The sequence below is a fragment of the Pan paniscus genome, chromosome 8 (assembly GCF_029289425.2).
Source record: "Pan paniscus chromosome 8, NHGRI_mPanPan1-v2.0_pri, whole genome shotgun sequence".
Taxonomy (NCBI): Eukaryota; Metazoa; Chordata; class Mammalia; order Primates; family Hominidae; genus Pan; species Pan paniscus.
Genome location: NC_073257.2, coordinates 29,968,791 through 29,992,787, shown reverse-complemented (window position 1 = coordinate 29,992,787; position 23,997 = coordinate 29,968,791). Strand labels below are relative to the sequence as shown.

General features: G+C 38.7%; 2 protein-coding genes across 7 annotated transcripts in view; both read left to right on the top strand.

The window, feature by feature from the left end:
• TRDMT1 (tRNA aspartic acid methyltransferase 1) overlaps positions 1–3,376 on the top strand; it is a 55,283-nt gene extending 51,907 nt beyond the window's left edge. For all 6 annotated transcript variants that reach the window (XM_008956572.7, XM_003831177.7, XM_008956576.5 and 3 more), the window contains one exon: positions 975–3,376. In XM_008956572.7, coding sequence (XP_008954820.1) covers positions 975–1,075 — 101 coding nt within the window. In that variant the 3' untranslated portion in view covers positions 1,076–3,376. The remainder of the gene's footprint in view (positions 1–974) is intronic.
• A 7,493-nt stretch (positions 3,377–10,869) lies between these two features.
• Positions 10,870–23,997, top strand: part of CUBN (cubilin) — a 314,944-nt gene continuing 301,816 nt past the window's right edge. Inside the window, exons 1-5 of the mRNA XM_003831178.7 lie at positions 10,870–10,999; positions 20,117–20,462; positions 20,856–20,985; positions 22,182–22,277; positions 23,291–23,329. Of these exons, the coding sequence (XP_003831226.3) occupies positions 20,344–20,462; positions 20,856–20,985; positions 22,182–22,277; positions 23,291–23,329 (384 nt within the window). The 5' untranslated portion in view covers positions 10,870–10,999; positions 20,117–20,343. The remainder of the gene's footprint in view (positions 11,000–20,116; positions 20,463–20,855; positions 20,986–22,181; positions 22,278–23,290; positions 23,330–23,997) is intronic.

Sequence of the window (23,997 nt, the reverse complement as noted above, 5' to 3'; positions counted from 1 at the left end):
GGAACCCTCATACACTGTTGGGTGTGAATGTGAAATGGTGCAGCTGCTTTGAAAAACAGTCTAATGGTTCCTCAAACATTAAACATAGAGTTAGTGTGTGACCCAGCAGTTTCACCCCTATGTATATCCAAGAGAATTGAAAATACGTATCTATACAAAAACATACATGAATGTTCATAACAGCATTATTCTCAACAGCCAAAAAAGTAGATACAATCCAAATGTCTATGAACGAATGAATGGAAAAATAAAATGTGATAAATCCATACAATAGAATATTATTCACCACCAACAAGGAATGAAGTATTAATACATGCTATGACATGAATGAATGTTTAAAACATGTTTAGTGAAAGAAACCAGACACAAAAGACAACATATTTTATGGCTCCATTTATATGAAATATAATCCAGTAGACACCCCTAGAAACAGAAAGTAGATTAATGGTTGGGGGCCGGGAGGTAGTAGGGAGTGACTGCTAATAGGTACGAAATTTTTTTTTGAAGAAATGAAAATATTCTGCAATTAGATAATGGAGATGTTTGAAAAACTCAGTGACTATACTAACAACCTCTTAATTGTACACTTAAAATGGGTGATTTTTATGCTATGCAAATTATATCCATAAAAGGATTATTAAATCAAAGAAAGAACTGTGAAATAATAGCAGCCACAGCTTTTTTAAAAAGTGCACTAATACATGCATTTCTCTGAGTTCTGTGGATATTATATGTGTACGTGTGTGTGTGCTGAGCATAACACATAATGTGATGTGTTACTATCTCACTGTGTAGGCAATATAATGTTATAGAATATTTTTGGCTCCAAATTCTCTTTTGTTAATAAAACTTCATGGAGACCTTAGTGATTTACTTATGAAATGACCGCTGTGCCCTTACTAAAGGATACATCCTTTCATCTCTGGAAATTGTGATTACAAATGATTTCTTTAAATTGTTCTTTGTCTTTTTAGGATTTCCTGAGAAGATAACAGTGAAACAGCGTTATCGCCTACTTGGAAATAGTCTCAACGTGCATGTAGTAGCTAAACTAATCAAAATCCTATATGAATAATTTTGAAATAACTCTGAAAGATGGTCATATGATATTCCTTCATTTTCAGAGAGTAATTCTGAAATTCTATTTTGAACTAATTCTGGTGAAATTTAACTAAATTATTTTAATCTGTCCTTATTAAGAAATTTGGATTTTATTAAAAAAATCCACGTGTTTCATCAAATTTATATTACTGTATTTTATAAAATACGAACTATTGTTATGCTTTATGGAGAGTATATTTTCATATGAAACTGGTAAATATATATGTGGAATATTCTTTTTAAAAATGATTTTATAAACAAATCAAGGAGCACTAGAGCTTTAGTGTCTACATGAGTATCTTGTGAAGTGTCATAACAGGCATAACATATTTTTATGTTAATTAAAGAAGTTTTTTATTTCTAATTTTAAAATAATGATTCTAATTCTAGCCCATTGAATGTTTTACTTAATTTCCAATCCTGTAAATATTTCTTTATTTCATCTAAACAAATGCATATGATATGTAAACCAAATTATCATCATTCAATTTATACAGCAGACTGAAGAATAAGTCAGGAAAAATAATCCTAAATGTTTGATTACCTCTCCATGAAGCGGCCACAGAAACTGTTGGTGCACATTATCTACATTTTCCTCAGCCTCTATCTGAAGGACAAAACTCATTTTTCCTTCTTCATTTTGTATGTACTTTCCTTTAGTTGACTATTATCAAAGCTTGTTTTTGTCTTCTCAGCTTCTGAGTTGAATTTGCCTTTGCACGCTGAGGAATGTAGCATGACGTTAAGATTTCAGGGAGGAAGCTGCCCTCTGATCCCATGTCATGTGACACTACTCCCCTCCCCCCAGTTGTTCTTTATTGTAGCAACATACACTCTGAATGAACTTTTATGACTTTTAACTTTCTCTGTCTCTCTTCCTCAGCAGACCTCTTGGAATTAGGGTTTCTAATCAAACTAAGTCTTGCATCATAAATTCTATGGTTTGTGATAAAAGCAAGTGACAAAGAGAAGAGAGATGAAAAGAAACAAGTCCAGAAATCATATTACAAGATTTTAATTCAAATTTTTCTTCTTAAAAATCAGCTATTTAGAGGTGGATAAATTGGAAGTTTGTGCATTGCTTGTGGGAACGTAAAATGGTTCAGCTGCTGTTGGAAAACGCTATGGAGGTTCGTCACAAAATTCAACATAGAATTACCCTATGATTCAGCGATTCCACCTCTGGCTATAGACCCAAAAGAATTGAAAGCAGGGACTTGAACAGATATTTGTACACCAGTGTTTATAACACCATTATTTACAGTAGCCAAAAGGTAGAAGCAGCCCAAGTGTCATCCCATTCACCCATGAATGGATGCAGGAAGTGTGTTCTGTGCATGCAGTGGAATAGTACCAGCCTTCCGCAGGAAGGAAATTCTGACATATGCGGTGACATGGATGAACCTTGAGTACATTATGCGAAGTGAAATAAGCCACCCTGTGGGGACGGAGAATGGGTAGTTAGTGCATAATGGATACAAAGTTTCTGATTGGGGTGATGAGAAAGTTCTGGAGGTGGATGGGGAGGATGGTTGCACAACAGTGTGGGTGTACTTAATGCCACTGCAACTGTATATTTAAAAATAGTTAAAATGATAAATTTTATATTATGTATATTTTACTGCAATTGAAAAAATCATACTCTATTACCAATTTTTCAGAACTCATAGATAAATATGAATGTAGGGAAGCTGTAAGCCAGCCCATATACAGAAACTATCACTATCTACATTTTTCATATGTGTTCAGACAGAGCCTATTACAAGTCTCATAAATTTCAGTAAACAATCACAAATTATTTTGGCACACTTTCATGTAGGTTCTGTTCACTGCTGAAATATTCTAAATAAAATGGTTTAGAGTTTTACTGTAACTATGAATAATTATGCTATAATTATAGTATCCCACATTCGGTTGAGCAACATTATACAAAATAAGTGTCGAGTTACTGTGCACCAACTATAAATACTTGAAAGGTCTGTAGAGACATTTGCTTACAAACTGGTAGACAGAATGTAGCTTAGTGGAATTCTTAAATTATGGGAATGTATTCACAGGAAGACGGTGATTCTTGCCTTTAATTCATAATTGAAAATATGCAGTAACAAGCATAAAACTCACATCTTAATGAAGATGTATCTACCAGTGTCATTCAATTAGCAGATGTATATGTATGCGTAATTAATTTGGAAAATGTTATTTTATGGAATATCTGCTATATGCTTTTGGTAATAATGCTGTATATAAAATTTGCACTGGAAATTCTGTTTCCTGATATTTGGACTTGTACATTTATTCAGATGTTGGAAAACATAGCTTCTCGTTTTCAGGAGAACTATGTGTAATTCAGTCTTCACCATACCTTACAGTAAACCGATTTTTCTTTCTCCTTTTCCCATCATCCCTGCTCTTTTAAACGGCTTGCCAGATAATTCTAAGGTATTTATTACCCTGCTTCATATTTTTAGTATGTCTTCAGGATCCAAAACTAATTCTAAAAGATGACCAAATCAATTAATGTAAACAAAATGAGTCATAATTGGAAAATGATTTCGAAGAGGTGGGTAGTCATTGTAGGAGGGGTCAGAGCCTGAGAATCCTCAGTGGCAGGCAAGAAAGAGGAATGAGGCATCACCTTCACAGAGGACCTGGCCATGGTGTTCTGGCTGTGAAATCAGACCTTCACCATGGGCACTGCCCTATGTCTGGAAAGATGAGAAAATACCTCCAACCTTCAGCCAACTTATTCTTCCTCAAAAAGTAGAGCCTTCTAAAGAGGCAAAAACAGTAGTTGAAATTGTGAACAGTGAGGGTCCACCCAGCACTTTTTTAGAAATTTGAGGGTAAACTGTTGCTTGAAATGATCCAACTTTTCAAAGAGGTAAAGTTATTTAGTAGAGAGGCTTTTAAGTTGCCCTGAAAGGCTGTATTGCTACCATGTGGGATGTAAAATTGGATGGGGTTAGAGATGAGTGCAGGCAATTCAACGCATTGGTAGGGGTGGAAGTCCTCAGCAGAAATCACCATCTGGGTTTTTGCTCCCATCTCAACCTAGTTCAGGTCTAGAGTGATTAAGCTGGAGACTTCTGAGGAGAGAGAAATGAACTAAAGATAAATACAACTGATTTAATTTTAGCCATAGCAGAACAGAACAAAGAAGCAACCACATTTCATCTAACATCAAGCACCTACTAAAGGATGCATTCTGCAGGCCAGCTGCATCTGCATCCAAACCAAAGTCACCCTGGTTGCTCTTTTGCTTTGATAACTTAAGAGTTTAGAAACAAGAGGTTTCTAAAAAAGCCACGATAACACAATAAGGACCAAATTTTAATCCCACATAGACAAAGAGATTAAAGTGGGTTTTCCTGAATTGCTTATGTTATGAACAGGTTACCTTGTCATAATTTGGCCTTCGGCTTGGGATTCTGTTTTAGGCCACCAGTTATGACACTGACTTACTAATAGCTTTGGACTTTGAAACTGTGTGAGGGTCATATAGGCTCAGCAGTTTTCTTGTAGCCTGTGATTGCATTGAGATTATATAATTTTTAAAGACATGGCCTTTGGACCTCTGTCTACTAGTTAATCTCTTCCATCTACCATTCAAATGTGCTATATACAACTATCATATCAGCTTCTTAGCAAGCACTTTTCTGGACCTCTGTCACACCCACCAAGATGTCTAGTTATGCCTTTCATTTGAGAGTTTCCCTTTGCTGTTTTTTTTGTTTTGTTTTGTTTTGTTTTTGAGACTGAGTCTCGCTCTGTTGCCCAGGCTGGAGTGCAGTGGCGTGATCTCGGCTCACTGCAATCTCCCCCTCCTGGGTTAAAGTGATTTTCCTGCCTCAGCCTCCCTAGTAGCTGGGATTACAGGCGCATGCCACCACACCTAGCTAATTTTTGTATTAGTAGAGATCGGGTTTCACCATGTTGGCCAGGCTGGTCTCGAACACCTGACCTCAAGTTAATCCACCCACCTTGGCTTCCCTAAGTGCTGGGTTTTACAGGCATGAGCCACCACGCCCAGCCTCCCTTTGCATGTTTTTTAAAAAGGCATTAAGCATCTTGCACATGTTCTTTAGTTTCAGTTTGCGTGAGTCAACCTGTGTGCATCATTTTCCCTTTCACTATTTCTTGTCTTTGCTGGTGAAATTTTAAAGCTTCAGTTTAAAAAAAAAAAGAAAAAGTATTTGTTGTTGTTGTTGTTTCTAGCTTCCGTTTCTCTCTTTAGGCTGTCTAGGAACATTTTAAGGTACTCATGCTCTTCAAAATCTTACACAATCAAGATCCAAACTCCATCACCATTCATGTCTTAGCTTGTGAATTTATTTCTTTTTAAATATATTTTTTCAAGAAATATGAGCATGTGCAATGAGCTGTTTTGGCTTTGTATTCCCCAAGTTCTCATATACATTGGCTTTATATTTACCATAGATTCTGAGTCTTACTTTCAGCCACATCCAGCACTTACTGAAGTCTCCCTCAAGTACACCACACTTGACTCCAAAAGCTTCCAAAATCTCATTTTTCCTATAAATATGAGACCGGAAATTTTCACAAAAATTACAAGATAGGAACTGAGTTTTCCCATAGAACTCTTTTCTGAATAAGCCTAGGGTTTTTTCATTTCTTTGCTTGTACCTAGCATGGCTTCAGTGTTTACTTCAAATATTTGCTCTGTATTTTGTTTGCATTTTGATTTCTATTTTTATCAGGACAGATTGAAATTATAAGAGTGTACATAGAGAACATGTTTGTTTAGCTAAATTAGCTCTATAATCAGATGAGATCGCCTAGAGGGTCAGAGGATGAGAGTGAAAGAGAGAAAGAGAAAAAGAAGAGCAGAGGCTTGGAGCTGACTTATCTGAAGGTTCCGTCCTCAGGTCTCTTTCTACCCTTCACTTTTCATGCCATTTTTCTTAGAGATTCTCACCCTTTCCTACAACTTCAGCCATTTTGCCGATGACACCCAGATGACTCTAAATCTGCTGTTTTCCTAAGTCCTATTCTAGAATCTTCATGCTGGGACATTTTTAACTTGGATATCTTGCTATTCAAGTTGTATCGGATTTGCATCAAATTTAGCATGCTTGCAACCTAAGCACACTCCATTCTATAGTCAGTTCCACTCTTGACTTTAATGTTTATGGTACGGTTAGTCTCCAGATCTTCCAAGTTCAAGCCTCATAACCAAAGATCATCTTCACCTTCCTTCTCACTCTGCATTCCATTGGTCAGCTTCTGTTAAAATGGCCTTCCTAAGGCAGGCCTCTGAACGATCATTTATTTTTAGGAAAACTTATAAAAAGTCACTGAGATTTAAAAACACCCACACATATATTTGCAATCATATTTGTGTGCTTGGTTAAACATGTCGACATTTAACAGATTTGAGCCTTCTAAATTTAATCTAGCATGAATGTCGTTTTTACTAAAATATTTGCTATTTTACTCACTTAGCTGGTTCCTTACAGTTAAATTTCACATGCGAAAAAAATGACTGAAAACACCAAATGGAATGTGATACTCCTTGTGTAGTAGAAATGAGTCGAGTTTCATATTTAAGAGCTGATCCTATGAATGAGTAGACAATAAGCTGAATAGCTGTTACGATCTGAGTTTTAAAAATGGAAAATGTTTCATGTTTTAGAGAATGTAAACTTCCACAAGGGCAGAGATTGTTAATACGTTTTCCCCCCAGTGACTTAAAACAGTACTGGCACATAGTAAGCACTCAATAAATATTTGTTGAATGAGTGAATGTAGGAACCATACTGGAATCAATATTGAAGCTACATAGAAAGGACCACACTGTGGAGTTCACACAATGTCTTTAAGTTGTTCTCTTGAAAACTATTTGATTTGTCTGTTACTGCCACTTCTTCCATGCCCAGAGGAACAGCCAAAGTTACTCAAGTCTGGAACACATGATTTAAAAAATAATTCTGGGATAGGCTTTTGGCTTTTGGAAAGTAGTGCAAATAAAACTTTTTAAAATACTGTATTCTGACTTCTGGTCTTGACAAGAGAGTGTAGATTTATTTCTCCCTGCTCCTCCCTGAAAAGTGTAATTATAAACTCTGGGTAAGTATAATTATAAAATAATGCAAGAGGAATCAGAAGGAGAATTCTGAAAGGTGGGAACAGGAAGACACACTGCGGAGGGACCCCAAGACTAGAGGAACAACATGGTTCCAAGACATCTGACCCCTCACCCAACAGAGGAAGGTTACCCAGGCTTGGTGTTTCCCGACCTATAACCACACAATAGAAGACAGCCCAGAGAGGCTCGTTCCTACAGAAGAGGGAACTGAAGTCTAGTCGGTAATACCAGGTGAGTCTGGCTCTACCAGCACGGGGGTATATCAGGAACCCCACTGACAAACATCCAGACCTGAGACTTGTCTTTTGTGCTGAGAGATGAGCATCCAGGGGCCTCTGGCAAAAAGCATCTAACTCAGGAAGATTTTTTATTACCCTGAGCCTGAGACTCCCTTCTCCCAGAGGTACCATGGGACCTGGCTTGGGAGGAAATCCTTCTTTCCCTAAAGTTGTATCATGAAGGACCATTCGGGAACCCCAGCAGCACCAGATAAACCAAGCAGACCAAAATAACACTGCAAAGGCTTTAAAAACTAAATTACCACTGGAGTCATAGCCCACAAAAACTAAGCCAGGGCTTGCATGCTAAACATAGATGGAGTGACTGCCTACTAAAAATAAAAGATTAAAATAATAGACAAAAGGTTCAGGATACGATGTAAAATAGCCTGTCATACCAACCAGAAAAATCACAACTTGAATAAGAAATGACAGTCAACAGATGACAACACTGAGACAAATCAGATGTTGGAATTACTTGACAAGGATTTTAAGCAACTCTCATAAAAATGCTTCAACAGGTAATTACAAGTTGTCTTGCCACAAAAAATAGAAAAGCTCAGCAAAGAAATAGAAGTTAACAAAAGAACCATTATGGTAAGTGCACTATATGCCAATTTTTAAGAATAGAAATAAATGGCAGTTATGTAACTGAAAAATAACCAAAATAGAAAACATTCTGTGGTAACAGATAATTTGATTAGATCCTGGACATTTTGTCTGTTACATTAACTTTATTTTCAGAAATTTAATTATGATGTGTCTTGGCATGAATTTCTTTCAAAGTGGCAGATATTTCAAAGTGAATGTAATATCCTGTTTGGTGTTCATTCACCTTCTTGAATCTGTACATTTATATCTTTTGCTAAACTTGAGATCAGTAATAGAGAGGAAATGACAGAAGATAGAAATCAGTGAACCTGAGGACGGATCAGTAGAATTTACCTGATCTAAATGATAGGGCAAAGATAGGCTGACAAAAAAAATTAACAGAGCCTTGGGGACCTGTGGGACAATAACAAAAGAACCAACATTTATATGTTTGGGGTGCCAGAAGTAGAGGGGAAAAAATGGAGCTGAAAGAGCATTTAAATAATGGCTGGAAACATTCCAAATTTGGCAAAACCTTAAAAGCAGCTGGAGGCTGGGCGCGGTGGCTGACACCTGTAATCCCAGCACTTTAGAAGGTGAAGGGGGGCAGATCATAAGGTCAGGAGATAGAGACCATCCTTGCCGACATGGTGAAACCCCGTCTCTACTAAAATCAAAAAAATTAGCCGGGCATGGTGGTGCATGCCTGTAGTCCCAGCTACTCGGGAGGCTGAGGCAGGGGAATGGCTTGAACCCAGGAGCGGAGACTGCAGTGAGCTGAGATCATGCCACCGCACTCCAGCCTGGTGACAGAGTGAGACTCCGTCTCAAAAATAAATAAATAAATAAAAGCAGCTGGAGAAAAATGACACGTTGCCATGGGGCGGGGGACACAATTTGGATGACAGTAGATGTCTCATCCAAAACCATGAGGACCAGAAGGAGGTGGCATTGTCAACTATGAATTCTATATCTAGCCAAACCATCCTTCAAGAGATCTCTGTTTTATCTATATATATATCGATACACATATACCTCTATGCAGCTCTTTACAATTATTAGGGAGAGCAGGTAGTTAACATGGAATTAGGCTTATCTGATATGTGAAATAATCAAAGATGAAAGGAAGACACCTAACATATGGCTAATGATTATAACTGTGAAATTATTCATCTAAAAATAGATTGGAATAAAATAATGATAGCAGTTATGTTAGAGTAATAGCATTTTAATTTTTCTTGTTTATATTTTTCAATTGAATGTGATCTTTTTTGTTGTTTTTGTTTTCATCAATGTGGCATAATATTAGTTTTATAATTTAAAATGTTCTTTCTTTCAAAACACTCAGTTTCAAGTCTTTACTGTAGAGTCTGGTCATTGTAAGCTTGTAAGTTGCTAACTCATTTGCATCTTGATGCTATGTAATATAATCCCCTCCCCTGCTGACTTTTTTCCTCCAGAGCAGAAGCTACATCTTGCCCATTTGTGTATCCTCAGTACCTTTCTCAGATGCTGACAGATAGTGGGTACCTAATAAATAATTGTCCAATTAACTGACTTAGATATGAGTATGCTGAGTATGATAATAGAATTGTAGGTTCTTTCATGGCTTGGGGGATTGTTTGAATAATTCTGTCAGCCAAAAAGAAAAGAAGTGCTGGGCATGGTGCCTCACACCTGTAATCCCAGCACTTTGGGAGGTCGAAGTGAACGGACCATGAGGTCAGGAATTCAAGACCAGCCTGGCCATGATAAAACCCTATCTCTACTAAAGGTACAAAAAAAAAAAAATTAGCTGGACGTGGTGGCATGTGCCTGTAATCTCAGCTATTCAGGAGGCTGAGGCAGGAGACTCACTGGAACCTGGGAGGCGGAGGTTGCAGTGAGCCGAGGTCGTGCCATTGCATCATTCCAGCCTGGGTGACGGGGCAAGACTCTGTCTCAAAAAAAAGAGAAGCACATTAGATGTTACTGGAAGAATATTTAATGCCAAAATTGTGTATAACTCCTAGGGTATTGTTTATGTCTCTTCTAAACATAGTCTAGGAATTGTTGACAAAGCTTGATTTAGCAGTACTTCCGTAACAAATATGGTCCAAGTCACTATAAAGAAAGCATACAAAGGTGTTGTTTTTTATAGATCTTAGAATAATGGCATTGAAAAAGACAGAAGTGAGGTCATCTCATCCTTTCTGCCGTTGATGACAACACCTTAAATCTTCCCACAGATCTATGTGGCACTTCAATTAACAAATCCCCTGGGAATGATGCCCCTTTGTAAGGCATCAGCCTTGTTAAATCACTCCTCTAACCGTAAATCACATCCGTAATGCAAAGCTTCCTCTCACAAGATAAAGATGCCTGTGTGTACTGCTTCTGCGTCTATCTTCCCAATTAAAGGTACAAGAGGCAGAGTCTGAAGAGTGCCAAGTATCCCCAAACTTTGTTTTCTTTTTCTTTTTTTTTCATTTTCCTTCCCAGAAGAGAACCAAACTGTTTTTTTCTTCCCCCCCTCGGTGGTGACATCCTCACCTCTCTTGCTCTCCTCCCCTAATAGAACACAAAATATCATCACAAAGATGTACTTTCCCCTTTTCCTAAGATCAGATCCAATATAAGTTGTTTGCAGTTATTGACCACCTACACTTCTTCTGTCATTCATGCTGAAGTCTGAGTGCAATCAGACATTTTCCTTTGATTATCGTATGAATGGTGTCTAAATATTTAACTTCACCGCCTTGTTTGGGGAATTTTAGGGGTCACCAAGTAGAAAACTCATTTTGTCCTTTTTAGGTTGATTTGGAACAGGATGGCAGGAGGGTTCACCTATGGTAAACTCCGCTTCATTGCTTCACACCTTGGAAACCAAGCTTGGATTAATCCAATGGAGCTGCTGAAGTCCCCATTCCGGGAGCTGTTGGAGGTAGAGAAAGCTCTGTTGATTTTTTTACTAGCTTTTGGAGCCTTTAATCCTAGCAATTAGTATCTCCTCTGCTATGGCTGATCCTTAACCACTCCCTGTCTCATAATGATGCGAGACCCTCCAGTGCATATTTTATGTTTTCTGTAACATTTGCTTGAGTTACAATTAGGAAGCTGTGTGTGCACACGTGTGTATACATGTGCCACGAACACCCCTGTGCTCCTCCTCCAAAGCCCTATTCCCCTATTGCGTTTGTCCCTCTGGATTTGAATTTCGTTATTTTTTTCTCATTGTTTATGAAGGGATTATATTACTTAAAAAAAAAAAACTTGAAAAAAGTGGAAAAGTTCTCCAAACTCTCAACGATCTGCTTTCTCAGGAAAAGCTCTGCCAAACCTCAGTAATTTAAATGGTAATGATTAACTCATAATTCTTTTTCATTCTACTCAAAGATAATTGTAGTCATTGTAATAATGAGCATGGAGAACAAATGTCTGCTTTATGTGCCTTGAGCCAAGACCACACTGCTTTCAAAAAGATCAGTTCATCACAGTAGTAGACTTGGTAATTTCCTACGTGGTAATGCACTTCCCATGAAATGGGCAAAAGAATAGTTTTAAATGTACCTTGATTTCCATAATTATTTTATGTAATCCTTCATGGAAAATGAAAGAATTGGAACAATGTTATATTGCCCCGAAATTTTGCAGAAAATCACAAAACTGACATATGTAAATGTATCTTTTAAGCAATGTTACGTCCCTGAAAAAGAGAATGAATTAAGTGTCATGAAGGTTAAAAGATCGTTATATTCACAAATGTTTCCATTAACGACTAAAAACCAGATTAATTCTACAGTGTTCTGTTTTAAACTGATATGAAAATGAAAAGGGACTAAAAAAAGCACAAAAGCCAGATTGAAGCTATAACATGTAATGGGAGCTAGCATTAGGGGTGTGAGAATCTTGCCAATTTGTCCATCCTCCAACGCACCTCTGCATCTCAACCCTCTCCTCATTTTTATGACTCCCACATTGATCCAGTCCTCCAGATAAATTCAGCTGGCCTAGCAGAAATATCACATAAGGATTATTGCACTCAAGATAAAAGAACATCCCCCTATTAAAAAGATTAAATCAACATTCTTTAACCTGCCACTTAAGGCCTTCTGTCGATGTCTCTTCCTTTACCCAGCCACTTTTCTTCAAGGTCACCCTGCTGGACAAGTGGAATAACCTTTTTTTTTTCTTTTTTTTTTTGGCAGAGTTTCGCTCTGTCACCCAGGCTGGAGTGCAGTGGCTCTCGGCTTGCTGCAACCTCCGCCTCCTGGGTTCAAGCGATTCTCCTGCCTCAGCCTCGCCTCCTGAGTAGCTGGGACTACAGGCGTGTGCCACCATGCCCGGCTAATTTTTTTGTATTTTTAGTAGAGACAGGGTTTCACCATGTTGGCTGGTCTCAAATTCCTGACCTCAAATGATCAGCCCGCCTTGGCCTCCCAAAGTGCTGGGATTACAGGCACGAGGCACTGCGCCCGGCCAGTGGAACCACTTTCTATAGTGTGCCCATACTGGGCCTTGGACATCTTTCCTAGTTTGGTACCTGCTGTTTACTTAACAGCATGCTACTGTGTATCTGTGCCATCTTGTCACACTTGTCTTTGTAATGTTGCCTAACTCTGGCTCTCCAGATTTGCACATTATGACTTTATTGTAAATCAGAGAAGGTCAATAAATTTACTTCTTTCAAATTTCCCCCATGGTCAAGGACTTCGTATATCTTCACTAAATGCTTATTAAGCCTCTAAAACAATGGAATTTAGATAAAGCTGGTAGGAATAAAAAGTGAACATTGGTATAAAAAACAGCAGTGAAATATACTAATGTGGCAATGAGATGCTCTTCAAGAATTTGGAGAAAAATATAGAAAATAAGAGGGTAAGTAAAGTCTGTACACTTAGTATAAAATCTCCAGTCACCTCTACTAGTCCAGGTAGAAAACTGGAGAATTTTTTTCTGAATGTCTCCAGGGCAAGATGCCTTCAAAGATGGGCATTTGGGGTTCCCCAGTGAAATTGTCAGTTTGCCATTCAGTTGCTCTGTGGCAAAGCCTACCAGTTATAATCACCACCCATGCACACAGAGCCTACCATCCATTCTGTAATGTGTTATTTTTAAATGTCAATGAACATATAAGGATCCATAGGTATTTGAGGAAAGCCTCTAGCATGAAATAGAAAGACCTAAACCAGCAAACAAATGGGAGAAAAACAACTTAGAGAAAACAGAGCCCATACAGGAAACAAGAAAACGTCAAAAAGCAACTATCTAAAAATTACTAGATGATGTTACAACTACGAAACAAGAGCAAAAAGCAAAAAAGGGGTTTTCAAATTTAAAATGATAGCAACATTTTAAAACAAATTACTAGAAAATTAAAAGATAAATACTTTCTCAGAAAGTATAACAAAACAAGACAAAGAGGTGGAAAATAGAAAATTATTTAAAAATTGGAGAATCAATCTAAGAAAAATGTAGAAAGGGAAATGCAGACGCAATGGCAGGGACCACTTGACTCTCTTCATGAGTGAAGGTGTCTTTGTGCTCCTAGGTCACTTTAATGAGTGTACAGATCATTGGCAGGGAGGGGGATCTTTGTAAAATGAAGATTCTAATTCAGCAGGTTGGCGGTAGCACCTGAGATTTTGCATTTCTGACACGCTCCTGAGTGACGCCTGTGCTGGGTCTGTGGACCACACTTGGAGTAGCAAGGTTCTAGTCTACGCCATCTCTACATCTTCCCCACTCCCATCTTAGATGGTTAAACCACTTGCAGAGAGTGAGGCCTGTGAAGCAGCAGAGTGGTTGATGTTCCTTAGAGCTCTATGTATCCAAATCTGAACTATCTTTCCTCCAAAATCTTCTTCCCCTGATTATTCTCTTACTCAATTAATGACATCTCTTTCCTTCCAATTCCAATTTTCCAAGCAAGAAACCTCTGTTCTTTTTTTTTTTTTTTTTTTTTTTTTTTTTTTTTGAGACAGAGTCTCCCTCTGTTGCCCAGGCTGGAGTGCAGTAGTGCATAGTGCAATCATGGTTCACTGCAGCTTCTGCCTCCCAGGTTCAAGTGATTCTCCTGCCTCAGCCTCCTGAGTAGCTGGGACTACAGGTGCCCGCCACCACACCTAGCTAATTTTTGTATTTTTAGTAGAGACAGGGTTTCACCATGTTGGCCAGGCTGGTCTTGAACTCCCGACCTCAAGTGATCTGCCTGCCTCGGCCTCCCAAAGTGTCAGGATTACAGACATGAGCCACTGCACCTGGCCAACTTCCCCCTCTAATAGTTCTAATGAAATATTAACTGCCCAAGTATTTCTTTAGCCTGTTTTCTGAATATCTTTCTCACTGTCTCCTCATCTGACTGTCCATTGCCTTAAGGCTCCCCAGGTCACATCTCTTTAAGTGTACTTTAGGCGGGCGGATCACGAGGTCAGGAGTTCGAAACCACCCTGGCCAACATGGTGAAACCCCGTCTCTAATAATAATACAAAAATTAGCCGGGCGTGGTGGTGTGTGCCTGCAATCCCAGCTACTCGGGAGGTGGAAGCAGGAGAATTGCCTGAACCCAGGAGGCAGAGGTTGCAGTAAGCCGAGATCGCGCCACTGCACTCCAGCCTGGGTGACAGAGTGAGACTCCTTCTGCGGGGGAAACATGTACTCTAAACTCCTTACCAACTCTGGGTCTCAGACATGGCTCCACAGGGATGCTTGTAAAATGCAAACATGACCATGTTAATCTCTTCCCTAAGAGACTCTCATAATTCTGCAGTATTAAAAGTAAATAAAATCTAAGCTCATTAAAATGATATTTCAAAGTCCTTCTTGATTTGGCTTCCTGTTCATTTTTAAAACTTCATCTCCCACATATACACACTGCTGTAGCCCTGCTGAGTTACTTTCTACTGAAAAGCTTTGTGTACACCATTACTCTGCCTGAAACTCCTCACTCCACTATTCTACCTGGGAACTACTCAGATGGACTCCTGGGAAGCCTGCATTCCCCTTCCAGGCAGAGTTAATTCTCTCTTCCATTGTTCTCCAATAAAGGTCTCTCTCTCTCTCTCTCTCTCTCTCTTTCTCTCTTTCTCTCTCTCCCCCCCTCCCCCCACCTCTGTTTTTGTCCTTAGCCATATTCTGATTACCATGACCCCTTCTTAACCTTAAATTCCCCTCATATGAAATTCTAGTATACTGGGATTAACTTTCATGTATGTTTTTGATGACCACAGGAATTTTTATTTGTGAAGTCTGTGGGAATTATTTAAAGGAGGAGCAAAGAACTGAGCATTCAGAATATAAAGGGAGGAGAAGTGGATGTCACAGAAGGAGAAAAGGTTGCACAGAGATATCCTGAAAAACATAAAAAACAGGAGAAAGGAGTAGTTCATTCTGATTCTTACAACCACCTTCAGGTGGTTTTGGAAGGAGGGAGGGAGAGAAGGGAGCTAAGACTTCAGTGAGAAAGGCTGTGGAGCCAGGATGAGGAAGAAAGAGAAAGGTGAGACCATGCGACAGGACCGGAGCAGAAGTCAGCAGGTCATGAGTTATGGATGAGCAGTACACTGAACATTTGGATACCACCCTCATTCCATGTACCATGTATGGTATCAGCAACAATGCAAAATACATTTGCATGTGTCTTGCTGAAGAAGTCAAAGAGAGTAAAGGCTGATGAGTGGAAATCAACAGTACAGCAGACACCATTATAAACTTAAAGTCTACAACATGCCATTGATGTTATCAGTGTTCTGACCTAAGGGTTTTATTTATTTTTTATTATTTTATTTTATTTTTATTTTTTGAGACAGAGTCTCACTCTGTCACCCAGGCTGGAGGGCAGTGGCATGATCTCAGCTCACTGCAAGCTCCGCTTCCCGGGTTCAAGCCATTCTCCTGCCTCAGCCTCCTGAGTAGCTGGTACTACAGGCGCCCACCACCACGCCCAGCTAATTTTTTGGATTTTTAGTAGAGACGGGGTTTCACCGTGTTAGCTAGGATGGTCTCCATCTCCTGACCTCATGATCCACCCCCTCCTCGGCCTCCCAAAGTGCTGGGATTACAGGTTTGAGCCACCGCGCCAGGCCGTAAGGGTTTTATTTTAATGAATGCGTACAAATGTGCATAAGGGTTTCTTAGGTAAACTCTCCAACTAGGTGCCCTCCTCCAAACACTGAGCATCCCCCAGAGCAGATCTTCCCTGTCCGAGGGCTCCATTGCTAGCACCCCATATAAAAGCTTCCTCACCCTGGTTACTCAGTTCCACTCAAGGATGATACCGTTTCTTTTGGATTGCCTGCTCTTCAAAACTCTTGGATTTAAATGGAATCTTGCTCTCCACCCACCAATGTGGAGTTGTTCTGTGCTTCCTGGAGTCACCTTGCCTTGTTCTTAGACATCAGTTACCTTTGCCTCACACCTTTAACTCCAGGTCAGCAATCATCTTCCTCACTCAAAGTCCCCAATTCATCTCTCTGCTCTGAAATCCTCTTTTATAGGAGAAATGATCAGACACCCTTGCTTCTCCTTGTACCCAAGATTATAAAGACAGCTGTGAATTCTTTTTGTCATTTTTTCTTTTAAGGAATCTAAACCCAAGAGAGAATACAGGAGGGTGAGGATTATTATATTTCTTTACATGATGTTGATAACAGCTTATATTTAATGAACACTTATTTTGTGCCAGAAACCTAACGTGCTATAAACATTTTACATAACTTCAGTGATGTTATTATCTGTCTGCTGATGAAAAAACAAGGTTTCATTGTCAGTAAGTGATGGAGTCAGACTTTGAACGCACATAAATGAGCTTCAGGCCCATGTTCTTAACCTTCAACCATGTGGTCTTCCCTAGACTGGAGCCTTCAGAGGGAAGAATCTGCAATTTACTACATTTCGTGTTCCTATCATCTTATAGATGGCTAATATGTAAAGGGCACATGCAGAATATTAGTGGAATGCATTCTAGATTAGGGAACAGACAGGAGCTTTACTAGTCAATGAAAGATAGAATTTCAGGTCTATAGAATGTTAACCTTGGGGGAGGAGAAGAAGAGAGGTTATCTACCATATAGATCTGAAGGTCATAGATTCTAAAACTACTTTAATTCATCTTTCCTGAAGTATTTCTGAACAGAGTAAGTAAACAGAATGAGTGACAATGCCTTGGAAACAGCAATTGATTTTTATATTGCTTTTCACAGAGTCAACATATGCAGACAGTCTGACTTGCCTATTGATCTGAGCTAGAGTTGAGTGAATGAGCTGGATGTAAAATTCCCTAACTCATCACTAAAAGTCAGTCAGACCTTGAAAGACGGTTACTTTCTTTTTTTTTTCTAACATGGGTGACAATGAGCAATTGAATGCTTAGATTGGGAGCTGAGAGATTATCTTTACTTTGTTGAGTAATAAACACATTAATTAACAAAACAGGAAAATCCTGTCAAAGAGGAAGTCCTTATTAAGATCATGCTGGAGGCCTTTTCTATTGCACTGGAAAGATTAGCTGAGTTCAGTGGTCTTTAAGAAAGTATAATCATGAAAATAGTTACGTCCAGAGCTCAGAGAGTTTGAATTGTCCTTTTGATTGGAAGATTCTAGCCCAGACTATTTTATCCTATTCTAAACTTGCCAAAAATTTCATATTGTCAAGCTTTCCCTCCACCCCATGCCAAGTTGTTAAGCTTTCAAATAAACAAATTTATTATGATAAATTTCATCTCTATTGATGTAAAGGCTATTGGATATCTTTTCTTAGCATTTAATTTAATACCAAATTAATATTTTGTATCATCCTGATATATGAAGACATTTACAAATATAGAAGAGAAATAATCTTAATCAGTTTTATTGTGCTGTAATTTACATCTACCAAAGATTATCTATTTTAAGTATACAGCTTTATGAGTTTTGACAAATTTATACAGTCATGCAACCACAATCACAATCATGATACAGAACATTTTCATCACCCTTAAATATTCCCTCATGCCTCCTTGCGATCAATCTCCTCCCCAACCCCTGGCCTCTGATTTGTTGCCTATCAGTGTAGTTTTGGCTTTTTTAGATTTTCATATGGAATCATATGATATAGAATCACTTAGGAAGTAGTCTTTTGTGTCTTATTGTTGTCCTTGAAAAATATTTTTAAGCGAGCAAAATGACTTGCCACAGGTTGGCAGAAAAATGTTTGCAAAATACATATTTGAAAATTCTTGTATCTAGAATATATGAGCTCTTACAATCAATAAAAGACAAACAACAAAATTTTAAAAAATAGGCAAAATATCTAAACAGACAGTTCACCGAAGAAGATAAACAAATGGCAAATATACATAAAAAGATGCCCAACATCTTTGGTCATTAGGGAAATATAAATTAAAATCATAATGAGATACCTATGTTGACACAAAGACCTGTTCACAAATGTTCATAACAGCTTTATTTATAATAGTCCCAAACTGGAAATAACTCAAGTGTTTATCAACTGATGAGTAGAGAAGCAAACTATGGGATAGCCATATGATGAAATACTACTCAATAATAAAAGGGAACCAATTAATGATATACACTACAGCACAGATGAATTACAAAAGCATTATGTTGAGTGAAAGAAGCAGATACAAGAGACATATAGAAGAAATTGGGAAGGTTTAAAAAAATTTTTAACAGCAGTGACTATTTGAGTATCACAAGTAAAGTTTTATTTTATTTTATTTTATTTTTTTGAGACGGCATCTCGCTCTGTCCCCCAGGCTGGAGTGCAGTGGCATGATCTCGGCTCACTGCAAGCTCCGCCTCCCGGGTTCACGCCATTCTCCTGCCTCAGCCTCCCGAGTAGCTGGGACTACAGGCGCCCGCCACTAAGCCCGGCTAATTTTTGGTATTTGTAGTAGAGACGGGGTTTCACCACGTTAGCCAGGATGGTCTCGATCTCCTGACCTCGTGATCCGCCCGCCTCGGCCTGCCAAAGTGCTGGGATTACAGGCGTGAGCCACCGCGCCCGGCATAAGTAAAGAATTATAAACTATGGTACATAATGATCCTCTCCTCAAAGAGCCTACATAAGTAAGACACAAAATAAGTAAAACACAAAGAGGCTTGTCCTGAAAGAGCCTGCATGGGTATTAACCAATGCAATGGTAATTACCTAGAGATTTTTCTTAGAAGTGAGATTTTACAGCTCTCCCTCAAATTCAGTTTTGTCTGTGTGCTCATGGGAAGTCTGAGTGCATCAATAGTTGATTTTACAATCGAAATGTAGAATATTTTCATCACTCTCAGTGGTTTCTGTAGTCCCAGCACAGAGTCAGTGGGGACATCAATGCTCCATGTCCTCAAACCATATATCCAGCTGGAAGGGTGTATAGTGCAGTGTGGAAAGTGGGAATGGATTCCACAGCCGTCCATAGGTCCCACAGGGATGATGAAAAGTAAAAAGTACAAATTCTTTGTACATTCTGGATATTAACCCATTTTCATATATATATGATTTGCAAATATTTTCTTCCATTCTGTGAGTTGCTTTTTCACTCTGTTAATGTATTTTTTGATGCACAAACATTTTTAATTTTGATGTATTCCAATTTATATCTTTTGATTGTCTGTGTGTTTTTCTTTTTTTGCCCATGCTTTTGGTATCATACTCAAGATATCATTGCCAAATCCAAAATCCAAGGTCATGAATTTTTCTCCTATTCTTCTGAGTTTTATGTTATAGTTTCAGATTTTTTGAACCATTGCGAGTTAATTTTATAGTTTTAGCTCTTAGATTTAGATCTTTGAACTTTTTTGAGTTAATTTTTGCATATGGTATGAGGTAAGCCTCCAACTTCTTTTGCATGTGGATAACTAGTTTTCCTAGCACTGGGTAAAGTTGGAACTCCTCTGCAAGGGAGGTGAGGAAGGAGGGGAACAGAGAAAGGTGTAGATAATGACCAGTTTACTTTTGTTGAAACCTAGTTACTTCTTAAGCAAAGATTGTTTAAGTGGATGTTTTCAAAGCTGCTTGTTACTGTTTCAAAGTTCAAATAGATAATGATTAAGTTGCGCATCACTTAAGGTAGATTTTGACCTCTCACAAGTTGAAGAGTACTGAAGATCTAAGATCATTTACATCCCTCTGGAAGAAAAAATAACATAGCCTTCTAGGGCAAAGAAGAAAAAACTCAACAGTTACAGGATATTCCATGGTTCAAAGTACACCTGCCTGGTTTGCTGTTCTCCAAAATCCCATGCTCAGTTGGTTGGAGTGGCCTCACTCTTACCTGCCAACCTGGGAGGTTGGTGATGAACATGTCTTTACCTTTTCTTTGGAGTTTGCTTACCTTATTAACATTTGCTGAAGTAAATGGCGAAGCTGGAGAACTTGAGCTGCAGAGACAAAAAAGAAGCATCAATCTCCAACAGTAAGTAAACACATGGGTCATTCCTGCTCAGGGACTAGGCTAATTCCTCACCAGTTTTCCCAAATAGCCAGATAAACAAAGGTGCAATTTTTCTTGAGGAAAATTATGTTGAGAAGCAAACAGGGAAAAACATTTAGACTGAGGTATGAAATTACTTTCCTATGCACAAATTATTATCTGTCATTTTGCAAATAATCTGTTTACAATTGCCAGGAGGTATCTCTGAGAAATGTGCAGAGAAAAAAGTGGCAGATGAGCAGGGGCAGTTGGGTTGAGTTGATCAAAAAGTGAAGATGTATTTGGCCTGTAGTTATTCAGTAAGAAACTTTGTTATTTTGGTTTAAAAATTGTACCTGCTAATTACTGATGCATTCTCTGGTTTGAATTATATAGGCCTCGAATGGCTACAGAGAGAGGAAATTTGGTGTTTCTTACGGGGTCTGCTCAAAACATTGAGTTTAGAACCGGATCCCTGGGAAAAATTAAATTAAATGATGAAGATCTCAGTGAGTGTTTACATCAGGTAATACACTGGAAATATCTTGAAGTCATTTTGTATATCCATATATGGTGCCTTAATTGAACAAGTCTAGATTAATCTGTACCTTGAATCTTTTTTAATTATTATTTTTTATTAATACATAATTTGATACATTCCTATAATGTGTAAAGTTCAAATCAGGGTAATTGGGATATCCATCACCTTAAATATTTACCTTTTCTTCATGCTAAGAACATATGAATTGTTCTCTTCTAGTTATTTTGAAATGTACAATAGATTAATGTTAACTATAGTCACCCTACTGGTCTATCAAACACCAGGTCTTATTTCTTCTATCTAACTATATATTGTATTCATTAATCAACCTGTCTTCAACCTCCCTCCCGCTTCCTAGTGTACCTTGAATCTTTAGCATAGAGAACATAGTTGGGCATCAGACATGTTCTTGTAAAGGACGATGGCCTGGGGTTAATGGCGGGTAGAGGGAGTATGCTAAAAGATAGAAGCTCTTTGTGCCAGACAATGCACCCTAGTCCAGAGAAGGCACGGAAGGTAGAACTGAAACTCCTCCACAGGGGATGCGAGGAAGTAGGGCACCAAGGATATGTGGACATGTGACCAGTTTGCTTTTGCCACAGAACAGAATTGGCCAGTTATTCTCCTGCCTTACTGGGTGTTTTCATTTCCCAATAATCACTGCATATTTCAGTCATAATGTTAGAAGTCAGCATTATTCAGAGCTTACTGTGGGCCATCCACTGTGCTTAGCACCGTATGGATGTTATCTCATTTGATCTTCACAGCTGTCCTATGAGGTGGCCTTTATTGTCACCCTAGTTTTATGAGAGGTAAAGAAACCCTGAAGCAGTTAAGTAACTTGCCCAGGACAGCAATAAATAGCTGAGCCAGGACTTAAAACCTAAACAGTCTGCTTCCAAGCCAGGTTTCTTAATACGCACCCTAAACTGGTATTATAGGAAAACATACAAAAGGAAAATACCTTGATCTATTGTTACTGAAAAGGATAAGTGGAATTATGCTGTGGCTATTTTAGCCCAGTGTTTATTACGCATGGTGTTGTTTTGGTTTTTATAATAATAGGCAAGATCTTAGTGCTTAAAGTAGAATACTACTCAAGTTTTTAATTATATTACTGTAAAGATAAATATGATATTTTCACTAGTGCTCTTCATTTCTTCTTCTTTTTCTAAAATTAGATCCAGAAAAACAAAGATGATATTATAGAGTTAAAAGGGAGTGCAATTGATCTGCCTCAAAATATATCTAGTCAAATCTATCAGCTTAATTCCAAGGTAAGTCTGACATCTACGTCATAAGAACCAATGAGTTCTCCCTAATTCTATTTTATAAGTAACCGTTTTGTAGGGGATATACCAACTTTGTGTGCTCTTTAGAGATTTAGCATGTAACTACGCACTGTTTGGTTAAATGACACAGCTGTAATGGAGGCTGTAGAAGTGATGGACAGAAGGCAGGAAATGCTGTGCAAGCACTTGTTGCAGAAGTAGGCCTTGGGCTGGGAGCAGTGGCTCACTGCAAGTGAATGGATGATTAATATAAAAAACTGCCTGTAATCCCAGCAGTTTGGGAGGCCACAGAGGGAGGATCGCTTGAGCCCAGGAGTTTGAGACCAGCCTGGGCCACATAGTGAGACTCCGTCTCTACCAAAAAAAAAGAAAAAAAATAGCTGGGCATGGTGGCATGAGCCTGTACTCACAGCTACTTGGGAGGCTGAAGTGGGAGGATGGCTTGAGCCAGGGAGGTTGAGACTGCAGTGGGCTATGATCATGCCACTGTGCTCCAGCCCAGGCAACAGAGTGGGACCTTGCCAGGAAAAAAAAAAAAAAGAAAGAAAGAGACAGAAAGAAAGAAAGACAGAAAGAGAGAGAGAGAGAGACAGCGAGAAAGACAGTGAAAGAAAGAGAGAGAGAAAGAAAGGAAGAAAGAAAGAAGAAGCCTTGCTGAAGTTCTGAGAGCAACCTTCTTATTGGGGAAGTGGATGTATCACTGGACATTTATGAACATTCCCATAGCCACTGCCTACAGAGAAGCAATCAGTCAACTTATCAGTGGGTTGTACTTTAAAAAAAAACTTAAAAAAACCCCAGAAATCTATGTGATAGGAGGGAATAGGAAGGAAGAAAATCCTGAGGGGAGAGGAATGAAGAGGAAAAAGGGAATAAAAGGAGGAATGAACAAAGTGTGTCCCTAGCAGAGGGCATTAGGACCATATGTCAAGGATATAACATCACATGTGCAATGCCTTTGAACCAGCTAACTGAAGCTTTTTCTTCCCTACTGCCAGCTGGTGGATCTTGAGAGAAAATTCCAAGGCTTGCAGCAGGTAGGTCTCATCCTACTACATACCCAACATCGTTCACAGAAAACATACTAGAATCATTAATAGAGCTGCTATTCTTATTTTAAAGGTGAATGGATGATTAATATTAAAAACTTGCTTTTTCCCATAATTTAATTCTCATCCCAGCATATGCTTCCCAGGATGCAGATGCAGAGCTGAGTCTAAGACAGATGAAATGACAAGGCTGAGGTCTCTGAGCCTGTTAGGGCTTCTGACCCTGAGTTTGCAGCCCACAGCCCACATCCTTTACCATTACCCTTTAGCTGTGTGTGCTGTGCTTGGTCAGCTAGTGATCTCCCAACTTGCTGATTCTCCCATCAGGGACTGGGGCTCAGAAAGCAAGCATCCTCTCTGACACTAAGCTCGGAAGTCTAGATGTATCACAAAATAGTCCGAATTTTCTTAAAACGACATTTGCTGGTAATTAAACTTGAACAGTTTCTTACAGAAAACATTGTATAACTGTACTACATGCTTGTAGACTGATCTATGTAAACTTAGGCTTCTTACCCCTTTTGTAGGAAGCTGACCTTTTAAAGACTTTCATGGAAGCTGTAACCTTCTATGCAGAGAAATGTACAGAATCTCTTCATATTTAAAATTTTGCATAAAAGTCTGGGGATTCCAGTGTAAGAATTTCTGCAAAAATA